Source organism: Mustelus asterias, chromosome 7, assembly GCF_964213995.1.
Source record: "Mustelus asterias chromosome 7, sMusAst1.hap1.1, whole genome shotgun sequence".
Lineage (NCBI taxonomy): Eukaryota > Metazoa > Chordata > Chondrichthyes > Carcharhiniformes > Triakidae > Mustelus > Mustelus asterias.
In genome coordinates, this window is record NC_135807.1 from 14308838 (window position 1) to 14329184 (window position 20347).

The 20347-nt window shown below is 45.9% G+C and overlaps 1 protein-coding gene across 3 annotated transcripts in view; it reads left to right on the forward strand.

Moving 5' to 3' along the window:
* Nucleotides 1-20347, forward strand: part of LOC144495572 (protein spire homolog 1-like) — a 266677-nt gene that overhangs the window by 32540 nt on the left and 213790 nt on the right. For all 3 annotated transcript variants that reach the window (XM_078215700.1, XM_078215699.1, XM_078215701.1), the window contains exon 2: nucleotides 419-453. In XM_078215700.1, coding sequence (XP_078071826.1) covers nucleotides 419-453 — 35 coding nt within the window. The remainder of the gene's footprint in view (nucleotides 1-418; nucleotides 454-20347) is intronic.

Sequence of the window (20347 nt, forward strand, 5' to 3'; positions counted from 1 at the left end):
CCACACAGATACGGGGAGAACGTGCAAACTCCACACAGAGAGTGACCCAAGGCTGGAATTGAGCCCGGGTCCCTGACGCTGTGAGGCAGCAGTGCTAGCCACCGTGCCACCCCTTGTGACACTAATAAATACATTTTAAACATTAAGCTGTTTCTTTTTGATGAGGCCGCTATATAAATGCAGGATGTCATTGTTATAGTGATTTTATAAGCGAAGCAACTTGATTCCAAAGCAGCTGGTGTGATTGGGTTGACTGGTGGAAACAGCCATGTGTACAAAGATTGCAGAGTAGATTTCTTTAGCTGCCACTTTGAACTCTGTTGTTTTGTTGCTCAGATTGTAAGCTGTGTTTTGTAGGTTGCTGCATTGTGTTGAGAATAAAAACAAATCTACATTATGTTTGTTTTTTGTTTTCCAGATAAAGAGGAAACAAAGCGGTGTACAGAACCAGAGGTAAGCAGTGGTTAAAATGTTGATAATCCTGTGAGGAAGGATCTGCTGATAAATGATTTTCCTTTTCCCTCCCTGAACGCGATTAAATCTAAACTCCAATTCTTGTGACCGATTCACTTGCTGATTTTTGAATTCATTACAAAGGGGTTCGTGATGCATGAGGAGAGATTGACTAAGTTAGGATTGTTTTCACTGGTGTTCAGGTGAATGAGGGGGAGGATCTCATGGAGACTTATAAAATTATAACAGGACTAGACAGGGTAAATGCAGGGAGGATGTTCCCGATGGTGGGGCAGTCCAGTGGGTCACAGTCTGAGGATTTGGGGTAGACAATTTAGGACAGAGATGAGGAGACATTTCTTCACCCAAAGAGTGGTGAGCCTGTGGAATTCATTACCACAGGAAGTAGTTGATGCCAAAACATTGAATGTATTCAAGAGGCGGCTGGATATAGCACTTGGAACGAATGGGATCAAAGGTTATGGGGAGAAAGCAGGATTAGGCTATTGAGTTGGATGATCAGCCATGTTTGTGACAATTTAGTGCACATGGACCCCTGAATTACTTTTGGCCCCCTTTGTCCCTTGCTTTTCATCGCTTGAATAGTGCTCTGATGGATCGTTTCAAAGTCTGAAATGGGTGATCTCACATTCTCCTGTTTTGAAATCCACCTCCAAGGTTTTTTCCTGTTTACTTAATCTGTCAATACTTCTTGATGGTTTTAGGCTGGTGCTTCCTTGCTTGCTGTAATCACAGCGTCAGGGATCTGGGTTCAATTCCAGCCTTGGGTCACTGTCTGTGTGGAGTTTGCACATTCTCCCTGTGGGATTTCTCCGGGTGCTCCGGTTTTCTCCCACAGTCCAAACATGTGAGGTAATGCATTTTGGAAGGTCTAATACAGATAGGAAATATACAGTAAATGGCAGAACCCTTAGGAGTATTGATAAGCAGAGGGATCTGGGTGTACAGGTACACAGGTCACTGAAAGTGGCAATGCAGGTGGAGAAGGTAGTCAAGAAGGCATACGGCATGCTTGCTTCATCGGCCAGGGCATTGAGTTTAAAAATTGGCAAATCATGTTGCAGCTTTATAGAACCTTAGTTAGGCCACATTTGGAATATAGTGTTCAATTCTGGCCGCCACACTACCAGAAGGATGTGGAGGCTTTGGAGAGGGTACAGAAAAGATTTACCAGGATGTTGCCTGGTATGGAGGGCATTAGCTATGAGGAGAGGTTGGAGAAACTTGGTTTGTTCTCTCTCTCTCGGTGTTTCTCTCTCTCTCGGTCTCTCTCTCTCTCTCAGTGTCTCTATCTATCTCTCTCTCGGTGTCTCTATCTATCTCTCTCTCGGTGTCTCTATCTCTCTCTCTCTCGGTGTCTCTCTCTCTCTCTCGTTCTCTCGGTGTCTATATCTCTCTCTCTCTCGGTCTCTCTCTCTCTCTCTCTTGGTGTCTATATCTCTCTTTCTCTCGGTGTCTCTATCTCTCTCTCTCGGTGTCTCTCTCTCTCTCTAAGTTGGGCAGCATGGTCGGTGCAGACTTTGAGGGCCGAAGGGCCTGTTCCTGTGCTGTAATTTTCTTTGTTCTTTGATGTGCAGGTTAGGTTGATTGGCCATGTTAAATTGTTCTTTAGTGTCAGGGAAACTAGCAGGATAAATACGTGGGGTTATGGGGATAGAGCCTGGGTGGGATTGTTGTCAGTGCAGGCTCGATTGGCCAGAACGACCTCCTTCTGCACTGTAGGGATTCTATGATTCTATTCTCATTACTAAACCTGGATTGATGGCTGCCTTTTCACTTCTTATTGTTTGCTTGCTTCATTTAATTAGGTGGTTTTCTTTTGTGAAGATATTAAATCCATCGTCATTGATTATTACTCTGCCACTAAAGGGAATGTTTACGCAGTGAGGAATGTGTGGGCTGGTGTTTCGTGGTGAATTGTTGAATGAGTAAATCAAACTGTTTAGGAATTTGCAGCCTTGACTAGTATTCCAAGGCACCTGCCCTGACACCTTCGTTAGTTTTTTACTTCCTCCACACCTTCTGGTGTAGCAGCAGAGTGCTTCATCTGTGGGACAAGCAAAGAAAAGCCATTGTTAGTGCTTCCAGAGTCTGATATCTGAGTGCTGTAAAAGGTCACAGTCTGCGGGTCAGATGTTCCTCGGCGATCACTTCAAGTTAGAACAAAGAACAAAGAAAATTACAGCACAGGAACAGGCCCTTCGGCCCTCCAAGCCTGCACCAACCATGCTACCCGACTGAACTAAAACCCCCTACCCTTCCGGGGACCATATCCCTCTATTCCCATTCTATTCATATATTTGTCCAGATGCCCCTTAAAACTCACTATTATATCTGCTTCCACTACCTCCCCCGGCAGCGAGTTCCAGGCACCCACTACCATCTGTGTAAAAAAACTTGCCTCGTACACCTCCTTTAAACCTTGCCCCTCGCACCTTAAACCTGTGCCCTCTAGTAATTGACTCTTCCACCCTGGGAAAAAGTTCCTGATTATCCACTCTGTCCATGCCCCTCATAATCTTGTAGACTTCTATCAGGTCTCCCCTCAACCTCCGTCGTTCCAGTTGAGAACAAACCAAGTTTCTCCAACTTCTCCTCATAGCTAATGCTCTCCATACCAGGCAACATCCTGGTAAATCTTTTCTGTACCCTCTCCAAAGCCTCTACATCCTTCTGGTAGTGTGGCGACCAGAATTTTCCACAGGTGCCCCTAACTTGGAATATAGAGTGAAATCAGAGCTTGCCCAGTGTGAATTTTGCTCCATTTTCCATCTCATTCTGGCCGCCGCTGGGACCACTGCCCCATTCAGCCCATGAAAGGGAGGAGGGGATTAAGGGCCTCGTAGCTACGCTGTCCAGTTTTCCCTCTCTTAGAATGTATTAGGTTGTGGCAGGCACCGGTTAGTGGCGGGATAGCTGAGGGTTTGCTAAATGGTGCTGTGGTGTGCTGACGGAGCGGACCCAAGCATTTAGCTTCGTCCGTCTTTTTGATTTGATTTATTATTATTGTTACGTGTATTGGGATACAGTGAAAAGTATTGTTTCTTATGTCCTATACAGACACAGCATACTGTTCATAGAGTACACAGGGGAGAAGGAAAGGAGAGGGTGCAGAATGTAGTGTTACAGTTATAGCTAGGGTGCAGAGAAAGATTAGCTTAATATAAAGGAGGTCCATTCAAAGGTCCGATGGCAGCAGGGAAGAAGCTGTTCTTGGTACGTATTCATACTTTTGTATCTTTTTCCCGACGGAAGAAGGTGGAAGAGAGAATGTCCAGGGTGCGTGGGGTCCTTGATTATGCTGGCTGCTTTTCCCCGAGGCAGCGGGAAGTGTAGACAGAGTCAATGGATGGGAGGCTGGTTTGCGTGATGGACTGGGCTGCGTTCACAACACTTTGTAATTTCTTGCGGTCTTGGGCAGAGCAGGAGCCATACCAAGCTGTGATACAACCAGAAAGAATGCTTTCCACAGTGCATCTGTAAATGTTGGTGAGAGTCGTAGCGGACATGCCAAATTTCCTTCGACTCCTGAGAGAGTAGAGGTGTTGGTGGCCTTTCTTAACTATGGCGTTGGCATGGAGGCACCAGGACAGGTTGTTGGTGATCTGGACAGCTAGAAACTTGAAGCTCTCGACCATTTTCACTTCGTCCCAGTTGCTTTGTTCATCTTTGAGGCTTTTTTATTTTTATAACTTTCCACTGTCTGCTTGATGCAGCGATAGTCCCTTTACAGCGCTACATGATTCCCAGTTGGTAAGCAGTCCCCTGCATTGCCAACATAAGGTTCCCCATGGTAAGCTTTTGCAGAAAATACGGACACATGGGATTGAGGGTGATTTAGTGGTTTGGATCAGGAATTGGCTAGCTGTAAGAAAACAAAGAGTGGTGGTTGATGGGAAATATTCATCCTGGAGTTCAGTTACTAGTGGTGTACCGCAAGGATCTGTTTTGGGGCCACTGCTGTTCGTCATTTTTATTAATGACCTGGATGAGGGCGTGGAAGGATGGATTAGTAAATTTGCGGATGACACTAAAGTCGGTGGAGTTGTAGACAGTGCGCAGGGAAGTGGCAGGTTACAGAGGGACATAGATAAGCTGCAGAGCTGGGCTGAGAGGTGGCAAATGGAGATTAATGCGGAAAAGTGTGAGGTGATTCACTTTGGAAGGAGTAACAAGAATACAGAGTACTGGGCTAATGGTAAGGTACTTGGTAGTGTGGATGAACAGAGGGATATGGGTGTCCACGTGCATAGATCCCTGAAAGTTGGCACCCAGGTTGATAGGGTTGTTAAGAAGGCGAACGGTGTGTTAGCTTTTATTGGTAGAGGGATTGAGTTTCGGAGCCAGGAGGTCATGCTGCAACTGTACAAAACTCTGATGCGGCCGCATTTGGAGTATTGCCTACAGTTCTGGTCGCCGTATTATAGGAAAGATGTGGAAGTGTTGGGAAGGGTGCAGAGGAGATTTACCAGGATGTTGCCTGGTATGGTGGGAAAATCGTATGAGGAAAGGCTGAGGGGCTTGAGGTTGTTTTCGTTAGAGAGAAGAAGGTTAAGAGGTGACTTAATAGAGGCATACAAGATGATCAGAGGATTAGATAGGGTGGATAGTGAGAGCCTTTTTCCTCGGATGGTGTTGGCTAGCACGAGGGGACATAGCTTTAAATTGAGGGGTGAGAGATATAGGACAGATGTTAGAGGTAGGTTCTTTACTCAGAGAGTAGTAAGGGCGTGGAATGCCCTGCCTGCAGCAGTGGTGGACTCGTCAACGTTGAGAGCGTTCAAGTGGTTATTGGATAAACATATGGATGATATTGGAATAGTGTAGGTTAGTTGGGCTTTAGATTGGTTTCACTGGTCGGCGCAACATCGAGGGCCGAAGGGCCTGTACTGCGCTGTAATGTTCTATGTTCTATGTTCTAACAGCTCTGGACCCGGTGACTATGAGGTTACAGTGGGGTTGGAGAGGGCGGTCAGAAATGCTGTCCCACTCCTCATCTCAATCCAAAGAGTAAAACCAGACTTCAGCCTTACACTTTAGAGAGTTGCAGCAACAAATCATAGAAACCCTACAGTGCAGAAGGAGGCCATTCGGCCCATCGAGTCTGCACCGACCACAATCCCACCCAGGCCCTACCCCCACATATTTACCCGCTAATCCCTCTAACCTACACATCTCAGGACACTAAGGGGCAACTTTAACGTGGCCAATCAACCTAACCCGCACATCTTTGGACTGTGGGAGGAAACCGGAGCACCCGGAGGAAACCCACGCAGACACGAGGAGAATGTGCAAACTCCATACAGGCAGTGACCCAAGCCGGGAATCAAACCCAGGTCCCTGGAGCTGTGAAGCAGCAGTGCTAACCCTTGTGCTACCGTGCTGCCCTTACAAGCTGGAGGCACGCTCTGAACCACTCCTTCCCAAATCGCTCACCATCCAGCCACCTCCTGTCAGTAAGTCAATTCCTTTCTGCCTTCCCATGTCAAGCCTTGTGCGTCTGCTCAGGGTGGGAACAGCACAATCAACCTTATTAACAGAGCTTCCTAAATGCTGCTCCGTGACTGTGGCTTTTCAGTGATGTAAATCATTGTTAATATATAACGAAGTGGGAAGCTGTACAGAACCTGAGATCTCAATGGGGTGATCCTGTGGGTGGTGAGGCAAAGTAGGAAAATGTTGCTGGAAAGCTGCAAAATGGAAAATTTGTAAAAGGAAACAGATAAGCTGGAAACTTCTAATCTTAGCTTCCGCTGTTGGTAAATTACTAGTGCATATAATGCTGATAATGGGAGCCAAATAATGTCAATTAGTGCAGAGGTCTAAAAATCAGGTTTATGCCAGCTTTGTTTAATTTGTTTTTTGGCACAATTGGAAACATGTGGCCATTCCTTCACTGTTGCTGTGTCAAAATCCTGGAATTCCCTCCCCAACAGCATTGGGCTGTACCTACACCACAGGGGCGACCGTAGTTCAAGAAGGCAGCAGGGTGGCACAGCTGCCTCACCACGCCAGGGACCCGAGCTTGATTCCCGGCTTGGGTCACTGCCTGTGCTGAGTTTGCACGTTCTCCCCGTGTCTGCGTGGGTTTTCTCCGAGTGCTTCAGTCTCCTCCCATATTCCAAAAATGTGCGAGTGAGGTTGATTGGACATGCTAAATTGCCCCTTAGTGTCAGTGGGATTAGCGGGGTGAACGCATGGGGTTATGGGGATGAGGACTGGGTGGGATTGTTGTTGGTGCAGGCTTGATGGGCCGAATGGCCTCCTTCTGCACTGTAGGGATTCTATGAAGGCAGCTCACCACCACTTTCTCAAGGGTAATTAGGGATAAGCAATAAAAATGTTGGCCTAGCCAATGTTGCCCACATCCCATGAAGGAGTGTATTTGAAAAAGGAATAATGGAGCATTGTTCTCAGTGGTTGGAGCCATTCTTACAGATGGGAACATAACTAAATGAGCAATTAAATAATTAAGCAAAAATTTGGTGACAGCATGAGAATTAGGCATTTGGCAAATTGCGATGAAGATCTGACAGATACTTCTGCAGCAAGGCACGCAGAGGATAACAGAATTCAGTTGGGGGAAGCGATGGGCAAGTGTTATTATCGCTAGACTATTAATCCAGAAACTCAGCTAATTTTCTGGAGACCCCGGGTTCGAATCCCAGCATGGCAGATGTGGAATTTGAATTCAGTAAAAACTGTCTGGAAATAAGAATCTATTGATGGCCGTGAAATCATCGTCGATTGTCGGAAAAACCCATCTGGTTCACTAATGTCCTTTGGGGAAGGAAATCTGCCGTCCTTACCCGGTCTGGCCTAACATGTGAGTCCAGAGCCACAGCAATGTGGTTGACTCTGAACTGCCCTCGGGCAACTAGGGATGGGCAATAAATGCTGGCCAGCCAGCGATATCATGTCCCACATATGAATAAAAGAGATAAGTGGTAGCTGTGGAAGAATAAAACATTTTGGAATGAAGATCGGGAAATGGAAATATATTTGAATTGGTAAAAACTTATAAAGGGCAGATATGCTGATCCTTGTTTTACATTCTATAGCAGGAGTATAGAATGTAAAAACCAGGGCTCGCGGACCACGTTTAGAGTATTGCGTGCAGTTCTGGTCGCTAGATTATAAAAAGGATGCAAAGAAGATTTACAAGGACAATACCGGAAATAAATGAACATACTAACCAGGAAAGGATTCTCCGGCTGAGTCTCTTCTCTTTTGCAAATATGGACAACCTAATAGAGGCCTTTAAAATTATGAAATGTTTGGATAGAGTGCTTATCGAGAGAATGCTTCCTCTTGTGCGGAAGAGCATAACTAGAGGTCATCAGGATAAGATGGTCAGCAAGAAATCCAATACAGAATTCAGAAGAAACTTCCTTATCCAAAGAGTGGTGAGAGTGTGGAACTCGCTGCCTGTATCGATGCGTGGGGAGGTTAGACAACAATGTGAGGGAGAAGGGAATAGAGGCTAATGTCGATAGATTGAGGTGCTGCAAAATGGGAGGAGGCTCGAGTAGAGCACAAAAGTTGGCATTGACTGGTTGGGCTGAATGGCCGGTTTCTATGCTGTATGTCCTATACAATAGTGAACTTTTACAAGACCTTATTTAGAATTAGGGTTACGGTTGGAGTTATGAGTGATTCTGTGCAACAGGATGTAAAAGCAAATAGAAAGTTGCAGCTGAGAGTCAGGCTGGGAGTCTGACACACCTGCTTTAAATAGGGGGCATGAGGCTCCCTGATTTAACCATTAATTAGGACTCATCAGGTATCTCTTTTGGGTACCAACATAATGAACTAACTCAAATTAACTTTGGGACAAATTAAAAGGGGCAGCTCCCCAAAAGGAGGGGGAGCAGCCCGAACAAAAAACAAAGTTGAAAGGAAACTTAAATCGTAAGACTCATCAGGTAGTTCATACTCCAGCAAGCTAACCTCATGAGCCTGGCTGAAGTCATCACACACGACAAATGACCAGCCAAGTGGGACAGAACTATGCAAAGTCTTTCTGTGCCAGTTTAAAGATTGTCCGTGTGGCACGGGTGAACACCGGTGGAGTGTGTCGGCAGAATCGGCATTAACATATTCTTTGTCTTCCATTCCCCTTTTTATGAGCAAAGCCAACACTGCTGCCAGGAAGTCTGCACTTTCCCATGCCCACCTTGGCTTTTATCTCAGTGTGATACTTTCAATTCTTGTTATTTTAGTATTCTATTCGTTATCATTGTGTAGGTTGCGGGGGGGTGGGGGGGGGGGGGGGGGTGGGGGGGGTGGGGGCGGGGGGGGGGGGGGGTGGGGGGGGGGGGTGGGGGGGGGCGTGGGGTGGGGGGGGGAGCCTGGGTGGGATGCTCTTTCACAGAATCCCTACAGTACAGAGGAGGCCATTTGGCCCATCAAATCCACACCAACTCGCTGACCCAATATCTTACCCAATCCCGCTCTCCAGCCCTATTCCCGTAACCCCACACATTTATCATGGTTCATCCCCCTAGGCTAATCCCCCTAATTTACACACTAAGGGGAAATTTGGCATGGCCAATCTACCGAACCCGCACATCTTTGGACTGTGGGAGGAAACCGGAGCAGCCGGAGGAAACCCACGCAGACGCTGGGAGAATGTGCAAACTCCATACAGACAGTGACCAACCACTGTCGATGGGCTGAATGGCCTCTTTCTGTACTGTAGAATTCGATGGTTTTATGGTTATGGTTCTATTAGTCACTGCACAGAGAAAAAATATGCAGAGGCAAATATTTTAAAATGGGTGACATTAACATTTAAAGAAATGGTGCAGTTGAGACAGTGATCGTACAGTGAATCGTTTAAATCTATTCCCACACTCAACAATTTAAAATTAAAACTTTTTTTTCACAATAAAACTGCTTCCTGATTTTGGAAGGTGTTCTTGTTTAGAATCTGTAAGTTGATGAAGCATTGTAGGAAATAAATGCATGGAAAAGCTGATATAATCAGGCCGGTTTGTGACTGGAAGCTATCTCCATCCAGAGGTCTGGGACCAATATAGGCCGGAATTCTTCGGCCGTTCACATCGGCGTGATTTTCTGGTCCCATTGGAGCGCCCCCACTGTGACGAGTTTCCGGCAGTGTGGGGTGGCTTCAATGGGAATTCCCATTGGGAGCGGGACCAGAGGATCCCCCGCCAGGGAACAGCACGCCGTCTCCCACCACCGAGAAATACACCAGAGAATCCCAACCAGCGTCTTTTTATAAGGAAAATTCTTACACAAAAGACTGGTGGACCCTCTGTTTTCACTTGAGGGGGAGCTCAAAACGAGGGCCATTAAAATGAGATAGTCACTACATTCAATCGGGAATTCAGGATAAATGTCTTCACGCAGAGCACAGTGAGAATATGATTTGATTTGATTTATTGTCACATGTATTAACATACAGTGAAAAGTATTGATTCTTGCGCGTTATACAGACAAAACATACCGTTCATAGAGAAGGAAACGAGAGAGTGCAGAATGTAGTGTTACAGTCATAGCTAGGGTGGAGAGAAAGATCAACTTAATGCAAGGTAGGTCCATTCAAAAGTCTGACAGCAGCAGGGAAAAAGCTGTTCTTGAGTCGGTTGGTACGTGACCTCAGACTTTTGTATCTTTTTCCCAACGGAAGAAGGTGGAAGAGAGAATGTCCGGGGTGTGTGGGGTCTTTGATTATGCTGGCTGCTTTGCTGAGGCAACGGGAAGTGTAGACAGAGTCAATGGATGGGAGGCTGGTTTGCGTGATGGACTGGGCTACATTCACGAGAAGGATTCAAATCGCACTGTGACATCTGATGGAAATGCTTAAAGGGACATTAATGCTTCACTTTAACCTCAGCAAAGAATGTTCACTTCTACGCAACTCAATTAGGACAGTGTGAGAACCGTACCTGAAGTGGGAACAGCAAAGAGTTATTGCTCCTGGCTCGGGGAGTTATCACCGCGCGTCAAATTTTAGTGGAAGACAGCTCGCGAGACTTGCATTTGATATTTGATTTGATTTATTATTGTCACATGTATTAACATACCGTGAAAAGTATTGTTTCTTGCACACTATACAGACAAAGCATACCGTTCATAGAGAAGGAATGGAGAGAGTGCAGAATGTAGTGTTACAGTCATAGCTAGGGTATAGAGAAAGATCAACTTAATGGAAGGTAGGTCCATTCAAAAGTCTGACAGCAGCAGGGAAGAAATAGTTCTTGAGTCGGTTGGTACGTGACCTCAGACTTTTGTATCTTTTTCTTGACGGAAGAAGGTAGAAGAGGGGTGTGTGGGGTCCTTAATTATGCTGGCTGCTTTGCCAAGGCAGCGGGAAGTGTAGATGGAGTCAATGGATGGGAGGCTGGTTTGCGTGATAGATTGGGCTGCATTCATGACCTTTTGTAGCTTCTTGCGGTCTCGGGCAGAGCAGGAGCCATACCAAGCTGTGATACAACCAGAAAGAATGCTTTCTATGGGGCATCTGTAAAAGTTGGTGCGAGTCGTAGCTGACATGCCAAATATCCTTAGTCTTCTCAGAAAGTAGAGGCGTTGGTGGGTTTTCTTAACTATAGCGTCAGCAAGGAACCCACGAGCACAATAGAGTGGCTGAGACGAGTGTAGATTTTGATGCTGTTTATGCTAAGAGTTTCCTCGCATTTAAGGGGTAGAAAGGAGGATATGATGATGTGATTAGATGGGAGGATTGTGTAGAACATAAATTCTGGCACAGACCAGTCGGGCTGAATGGCCTGTGGCTGTGTTACAGCTCCTACTTCATTCTATGTAACCTCCACCTTTTTTCTGTTCCATTTGCTGTTCCTGTTATGTTATTAATACAGGTCTCCGGAGAGTGACACAGACTTTAGAATTCCCCCGCCTGCTGTCAGTGCCTGTCTTGCCGATGAAATTTAGTGGGTAATTTATTCTGCAATATTAATGATTGATCTATTGGAAACTAATCGGGTGGAAGTAACATTGTAGCGCAGACGGGCTGGTTCTGATGTTGAAATCACGGTAGCACGGTAACGGCATGGTAGCACAGTGGTTAGCACTGCTGCTTCACAGCTCCAGGGTCCCGGGTTCGATTCCCAGCTTGGGTCACTGTCTGTGTGGAGTTTGCACATTCTCCTCGTGTCTGCGTGGGTTTCCTCCGGGTGCTCCGGTTTCCTCCCACAGTCCAAAGATGTGCAGGTTAGGTTGATTGGCCAGGTTAAAAATTGCCCTGTAGAGTCCTGAGATGTGTAGGTTAGAGGGATTAGCGGGTAAAATATGTGGGGGTAGGGCCTGGGTGGGATTGTGGTCGGTGCAGACTCGATGGGCCGAATGGCCTCCTTCTGCACTGTGGGGATTCTATGATTCTATGAAAGTTCAACCTCGAAGAACGCGTTTATTACTTTTACTTCCAGCAATGTGTGCATGTCTGAAACCTGGCTGGACTCACCCACTAATGGCACAGGTTATAAAATGCTTCTGTTCTGCTCCCACAGAAAATCTGTGCCAATGTATAAGTGAATGATTAATCCTAAGCAGTAATTAATGCTGCACTTGTTCTGGAAGAAGTTATTCATTAAGGAAGAGTTTCATTTCGAGCGACTTATGTTTACACACAACCTTGAAAAGCACCCCAAGTTGCTTCACCAATGGTACAAGGAGAAGTTATATATTCATAAAGGTAGGGTGGGTTTCCTCCGGGTGCTCCAGTTTCCTCCCACACTCCAAAGATGTGCAGGTTAGATGGATTGGCCGTGCTGAATTGCCCCTTAGTGTCAGCGGGGAGGTGGTGTTATCACTAGACTATGAATCCAGAAACTCAGCTAATGTTCTGAGGACCCAGATTCGAATCCCGCCACGGCAGATGGTGGAATTTGAATTCAACAAAAGAAATCTGGAATTAAGAATCTACTGACGACCATTGTTGATTGTTGGAAAAACCCATCTGGTTCACTAATGTCCTTTAGAGAAGGAAATCTGCCGTCCTCACCTACATGTGGCCTACATGTGACTCCAGAGCCACAGCAATGTGGTTGACTCTCAATTGCCCTCCAAGGGCAACTAGGGATGGGCAATAAATGCTGGCCCAGCCAGCGATGCCCATGTCCTACTAATGAATTAAAAAAAATACGTGTGGTTACAGGGATAGGGCCTGTGTGTGATGTGATTAGATGGGAGGTTTGTGTCTGTCGGTGCAGGCTCGATGGGCCGAATGATCTCCTTCTGCATTGTAGGGATTCTATGATTCTATTTTTTTAAAAAAAGGGTTGTTTAACCTGAGTGTGTTTTCTGTGCCGATTGCAAAGATATTTAGCTGCAAAAAGGATTGATGTTAGGCTGCACCTATCCATTACATTCTGACTAATTAGGCCTACAAAAGATGGGGATTTTATTTCTTTGATGATATGACCTGGGTCAGTGTGTAGGGTGTCAATGTTTGCCGATCTGTATTTCCCTTTATCTGGATCCTCTCCCTGCCATTCCCTTGTCAGTTTAATATTAAAAATGCATGATCGCAAAGCTTGACGCGGGCCTTAAACTGGAAAGTAGGAAGTTAGGACTGCAACTGAGACTGATCAGCAACTCTTGTTCCGTAGGCCGTGAATCCCTAATCCTGTTGCCACCTTCCATTAACTTCCAAATTATAGAAATATTATTATAGAAGATCTGCAGAGAGATTTGGACAGGCTGAGTGAGTAGGCGAGGATATGGCAAATGGAGTATAACGTTGATAAATGCGAGGTTATACACTTTGGAGGAAATAATAACAAATGGGATTACTATCTCAATGGAAACAAATTAAAACATGCTACCGTGCAAAGGGACCTGGGGGTCCTTGTGCATGAGACGCAAAAGCCCAGTCTGCAGGTACAACAGGTGATCAAGAAGGCAAATGGGATGTTGGCCTATATTGCGAGGGGGATAGAATATAAAAGCAGGGATGTCTTGATGCACCTGTACAGGGCATTGGTGAGGCCGCAGCTGGAATACTGTGTGCAGTATTGGTCCCCTTATATGAGGAAGGATATATTGGCATTGGAGGGAGTGCAGAGAAGGTTCACCAGGTTGATACCGGAGATGAGGGGTTTGGATTATGAGGAGAGGCTGAGGAGATTGGGTTTGTACTCGTTGGAGTTTAGAAGGATGAGGGGGGATCTTATGGAGACTTATAAGGTAATGCGGGGGCTGGATAGGGTGGAGGCGGAGAGATTCTTTCCACTTAGTAAGGAAGTTAAAACTAGAGGACACAGCCTCAAAATAAAGGGGGGTCGGTTTAAGACAGAGTTGAGGAGGAACTTCTTCTCCCAGAGGGTGGTGAATCTCTGGAATTCTCTGCCCACTGAGGTGGTGGAGGCTACCTCGCTGAATATGTTTAAAGCGCGGATGGATGGATTCCTGAGCGGTAAGGGAATTAAGGGTTATGGGGATCAGGCGGGTAAGTGGTACTGATCCACGTCAGATCAGCCATGATCTTATTGAATGGCGGGGCAGGCTCGAGGGGCTAGATGGCCTACTCCTGCTCCTATTTCTTATGTTCTTATAACTTGTTCCAGCATTTGGCAGACCTCTCCCCCCCGCCACCCCCCCCCCCTCCCCCAAACAAATATGGTGGAAGTCCAACATTCCTGTGCTTTGCTCCCGAGGAATACTGATTGCTAGGCAGATAAATTTTCCATTTGGCCCTTCATGTCCATGCTGAGCCTACCCGCTGGAGTAGATACGCTACCACCTATCTATGGGGTGATACGGTGGCACAGTGGTTACACGACTGCCTCACAGCCCAAGGACCTGGGTTCAATTCCCGGCTTGGGTCACTGTCTGTGTGGAGTTTGCACGTTCTCCCCGTGTCTGCATGGGTTTCCTCCGGGTGCTCCGGTTTCCTCCCACAGTCCTAAGATGTGCAGGTTAGGTTGATTGGCCATGCTAAAGTGACCAGTATTAGAGGGATTAACAGAGTAAATACGTGGGGTTACAGGGATAGGGCTTGGGTGGGATTGTTGTCAGTGCAGGCTCGATGGGCTGAGTGGCCTCTAGTCTGCGCTGTAGGGATTCTATGATTCTAGAACACAGGAGAAAAAGGAGCAGAGCCCAATAATGTAGGATCTCTGGCTGTTTAACAATCCCCTGGATTCCAGGGGCTTTGTCCAAGACGACACACTGTTTGACACCAGTGACACAGACTGAGGAGATGTTTCAGTCACGATCTGTCAACTCATTCTCCCTAATGGGAACCAGATGGGTTTTTACGCCAATCCATTCATTGTCACCATTTCTCTGATTGGCTTTTCAGTTCTAGATTATTACTTGAATTTAATTTCCATCAGATGTCACAGTGCGATTTGAATCCTTCTCGTGAATGTAGCCCAGTCCATCACGCAAACCAGCCTCCCATCCATTGACTCTGTCTACACTTTCCGCTGCCTCAGCAAAGCTGCCAGCATAATCAAAGCCCCCACGCACCCCGGACATTCTCTCTTCCACCTTCTTCCGTCGGGAAAAAGATACAAAAGTCTGAGGTCATGCACCAACCGACTCAAGAACAGCTTCTTCCCTGCTGCTGTCAGACTTGTGAATGGACCTACCTCGCATTAAGTTGATCTTTCTCTACACCCTAGCTATGACTGTAACACTACATTCTGCACTCTCTCGTTTCCTTCTCTATGAATGGTATGTTTTGTCTGTGTAGTGCGCAAGAAACAATACTTTTCACTGTATGTTAATACAAGTGATGATAATAAATCAAATCAAATCAAAGAACAGAAGCCTGTGTTCCTGGATTACTAGTCCAATAACATTACCACTGTGCCACTGTCTTCCCCAAACTGGTAATGGGAATCAGCGTAATTCAGATGGAAGTTTACTCTCTCGGGGCAAGGATAGGGATGGTAGGTGATCGGGCCAGCATTTTGTAACAGTCCAGTCATTGAAGATCCCTTGGGCCTGCAGCTGTGTTTGACATTCTTCCCTGCTTCCAGGCACTAGGCTTTGAATTGGGGAAATTGTGGTCCTGAAATGCAGAGGGGAGTGGGGGGGGGTAGTGCGCCGATATATTCCTGGGGGTGACCTTTCCCCTTCCACTGCCCTGCACTGTTGCCATTGGTCACCGAACATGTCCCTACTGACAGCACGCACCTTCCCCAACCAATCGGAAGGCCAATTGGATGGTTCTTGACTGCCAATCAAACAGCCCTTTCCCCAGATCTGACATTGTCATAGCTAGTAAGAAGTTTAACAACACCAGGTTAAAGTCCAACAGGTTTATTTGGTAGCAAAAGCCACACAAGCTTTCGGAGCTGCAAGCCCCTTAGCTAGACAGAGGCTGAGGGACGACCTGATCGAAGTCTACAAAATTATGAGATGCATAGACAGGGTGGATAGTCAGAGGCTTTTTCCCAGGGTGGAGGGGCGGACTACAAGAGGGCGCAGGTTTAAGGTGAGAGGTGGTAAGTTTAGAGGAGATGTGCGGGGTAAGTTTTTCACACAGAGGGTGGTGGGTGCCTGGAACGCACTGCCAGTGGAGGTGGTGGAATTGGGACATTAGTAACATTCAAGGTGTACCTTGATAGACACATGAACAAAAGGTGAGGAATTGAAACCGGCGTATTGGTGCAAACTTGGTGGGCTGAAGGGCCTGTTCCTGTGCTGTATTGTTCTTTGAATACATTTATCCATTAGAACAAAGAAACTAGAAAAAGTGCAGAAAAGATTTACTAGGATGCTACCAGGACTTGATGGTTTGAGTTATAAGGAGAGGGTGGATAGACTGGGAGTTTTTTCCCTGGAGCATAGGAGGCTGAGGGGTGATCTTATAGAGGTCTATAAAATAATGAGGGGCGTAAATCAGCTAGATAATCAATATCTTTTCCCAAAGGTAGGAGGAGTCTAAAACTAGAGGGCATAGGGGTTTAAGGGGAGAGGGGAGAGATACAAAAGTGTCCAGAGGGGCAATTTTCTCACTCAGAGGGTGGCCTAACTTAGAGGGAGCAGGTTTTTTGAAACGGAAGTGTGCCTCAAATAAGTGTGTGATGCAGATAAATGCCTGTGGTTCAAAAGCAAGTTCAGAGATGTTTAGTCCGAATGCATCAAGCTTTTATGTGGGAGTAGCACTGATTAGAAAGCGTACTTTATGCTGGTTAATGAAACAGGTCTGAATTACTTTGGGGAAATGAGTGTGGGTGCGGAGGGGAGTTGCTTTCCTGAATATTAATTGAGCGTTGAGATTGGCAGCAGACATGATTATTTTTTCCTCTCCTGGAGTTTGGCGGAGGCAAGATTTACTGAGTTTCATTGAGGCGTCTTTGCAGGGAGATGCAGCCTGCAAGCTAGCTGTGGACTCAGTTCCTCCTTTAGTGGGCTTTACAGCTTCCCCTAGATTAATGCAACCAGTGTCCTTCGGTAAATCACCGTCTGAATCTTCACACCTGATTGATTTAGTTCCTTCATTTTGTACAATTCATTCAATGATCAGGAGTGGGTGACAGTTAGTACCAGTCTGTGCCTTATTAATATACTGTACAGGGTTTTGCTGCCAGTGGGAGTTCCAAGTGGAAAATGGAGAGAAGTAGAATGAGTGGATTACATCTCGAGTGCAAATTCCATTCCATTTTATTCTTGCCCCAGTAGCAGTAGACCTCGTGAATATGTGCATAGATAAGGTAGATAGTCAACATCTTTTTCCAAAGGTATGGGAGACTAAAAGTAGAGGGCATAGGTTTAAGGTGAGACGGGAGAGATACAAAATGGTCCAGAGGGGCAAATGTTTCACACAGAGGGTGGTGAGTTGATTTGGTTTGATTTGATTTGATTTATTATTGCCACATGTATGTTAATACAGTGAAAAGTATTGTTTCTTGCGCGCTATACAGACAAAACATACTCTTCATAGAGAAGGAAACGAGAGAGTGCAGAATGTAGTGTTACAGTCGTAGCTAGGGTGTAGAGAAAGATCAATTTAATGCAAGGTAAGTCCATTCAAAAGTCTGACAGCAGCAGGAAAGAAGTTGTTCTTGAGTCGGTTGGTGCGTGACCTCAGACTTTGTATCTTTTCCCCGAAGGAAGAAGGTGGAAGAGAGAATGTCCGGGGTATGTGGGGTCCTTAATTATGCAGGCTGCTTTGCCAAGGCAGCGGGAAGTGTAGACAGAGTCAATGGATGGGAGGTTGGTTTGTGTGATGGATTGGGCTACATTCACGACCTTTTGTAGTGAGTTTCTGGAACAAGCTGCCAGAGGTAGTAGTAGAGGCGGGTACAGTTTTATCTATTAAAAAGCATTTAGATATTTACATGGGTAGGATGGGTTTAGAGGGATATGGGCCAAACACAAGCAATTGGGACGAGCTTAGGGGTTAAAAAAAAGTGGTGGCATGAACAAGTTGGGCCGAAGGGGCTGTTTCCATGATGTAAAACTCTGTGACCTTTATGTCCTACTCTGCTATTTACGAGATGTCTGTCATGGTAACTCCCCTCCCTCTGAATAAAGAGGCTGTGGGTTTAAAGTCGCATTTCAGAGACTTGTGTACATGTTAAAAATAAGAACAGGCGTAGGCCATTCAGCCCTTCAAGCCCATTCTGCCATTCAATGAGATTATGGCTGATCTTCTAACATCATCTGGACTGGTGCTCCAGTGCACTACCGAGGGAAAGCTGTGCTGCCATAGGTGCCATCTCTCAGAGACAGCATGAAATCGAAGCCACATCTGGTCTTTGAGCTAAATGGAAAAGATTCCATGGTGCTATTTCTAAGAATAGTGGGGAAATTCTCTTTGATTTGATTTATTGTCATATGTATTAGTATACAGTGAAAAGTATTGTTTCTTGCGCGCTATACAGACAAAGCATACCATTCATAGAGAAGGAAATGAGAGAGTGCAGAATGTAGTGTTACAGTCATAGCTAGGGTGTTGAGAAAGATCCACTTAATGCAAGGTAAGTCCATTCAAGAGTCTGACAGCAGCAGGGAAGAAGCTGTTCGTGAGTCGGTTGGCAAGTGATCTCAGACTTTTGTATCTTTTTCCTGAGGGAAGAAGGTGGAAGAGAGAATGTCCGGGGTGCGTGGGGTCCTTGATTATGCTGGCTGCTTTGTCTGAGGCAGCGGTAAGTGTAAACAGAGTCAATGGATGGGAGACTGGTTTGTGTGATGGATTGGGCTACATTCATGACCCTTTGTAATTTCTTGCGGTCTTGGGCAGAGCAGGTGCCATTCCAAGCTGTGATACAACCAGAAAGAATACTTTCTATGTGCATCTGTAGAAGTTGGTGAGAGTCATAGCTAACATGCCAAATTTCTTTAGTCTTCTGAGAAAGTAGAGGCATTGGTGGGTTTTCTTAACTATTGTGTCAGCATGGAGGGACCAGAACAGGAGGTTGGTGATCTGGACACCTAAGAACCTGACGCTCTCGACCACTTCTACTTCATCCCCATTGATGTAGACAGGGGCATGTTCTCCACTGCACTTCCTGAAGTCGATGACTATCTCCTTCATTTTGTTGACAGTGTTGTGACCATCTTTTATTCCTCAATGAACATCCTGAAAAAAAGACCTTAATGTGCACTGCCACATTGCAACAGTGAATACATTTCAATAATAGTTCATTGGCCGAAAAGCACTTCAAAGTGTCCTGAAAGGTGCTATATAAATGCAAGTTTATTTTTCAGGTACCATAGACACAAACATCCTTTGCTGATGTTAAAATATAAATTTAACGACCTTTAAGTAATGAACAGGTGGAACACAGAGTTTATATGCAACCACATTAACCTTTGTTGTTTTTGCATTTATATATCACCTGTGTGTGGTGTGAGACCATTCCCTGGGTTTGAATATATGAATAAACTTCTGTTTTAACTCTCAGGGGAGTTTGCTGCGAGTCACTTTAGAAATGGATCACATAATCTTGATTTAAAGGCAAATTCCTGCGGATGCTGGAATCAGAAACAAAAACAGAAAATGCTGGAAAATCTCAGCAGGTCTGACAGCGGCTGTGGAGAGAGAATAGAGTCACTGATTCGAGTCTGGATGACCCATCATTGGAGCCCCTCCCTCAGCTAAACTGAGAGTTTGGGTAAACATGCCATGGCTTTATTTCAAAAATTAAAACATCGCTGCTTACGGACAGAGGAAGTAAAGGTGTTCAAGTTTTCCTTTCTTCCCTGTCCATTCCAGTTAAATTTATATAAATTGCTGGTTCTGTGGAGGTTGGGCTGCTTTCTTCCTGCTTCAGCGCATCTGGAAATGTGAGCCTTTTTTAACCCAGCCTCAGAACCAGCATTTCAATTGGAGTTTGAATGGATAAAGAAATCCACTGATCTTACCATGGCCAAGGTCTCTGACAATTCTGCCAGCACCGTTCTAGCAGTGGCAAAGGCACTGAATAGAATAGAATGGAATAGAATAGAATCCCTACAGTGCAGAAGGAGGCCATTCGGCCCATCGCGTCTGCACTGACCACAATCCCACCCAGGCCCTATTCCCGTAACCCCACATATTTAGCTTGCTAATCCCCCTGACACTAGGGTCAATTTAGCATGGCCAATCAACCTAACCCGGGGCATCTTGACAAATATTTGAATAGGATGGGAATAGAGGGATGTGGTCCCCAGAAGGGTAGGGGGTTTTAGTTCAGTTGGGCAGCATGGTCGGTGCAGGCTTCGAGGGCCGAAGGGCCACACAGACAGAGGCCAGAATTGAACCCCGGTCCCTGGCGCTGTGAAGCAGCTGTGCCACCGTGCTGCCCCATCGAGCCCTATTTCCGTAACCCCCCATATTTAGCCTGCTAATCCCCCTGACACTAGGGTCAATTTAGCACGGCCAATCTACGTAACCCGGGGCATCTTGACAAATACATGAATAGGATGGGATGGAGGGACATGGTCC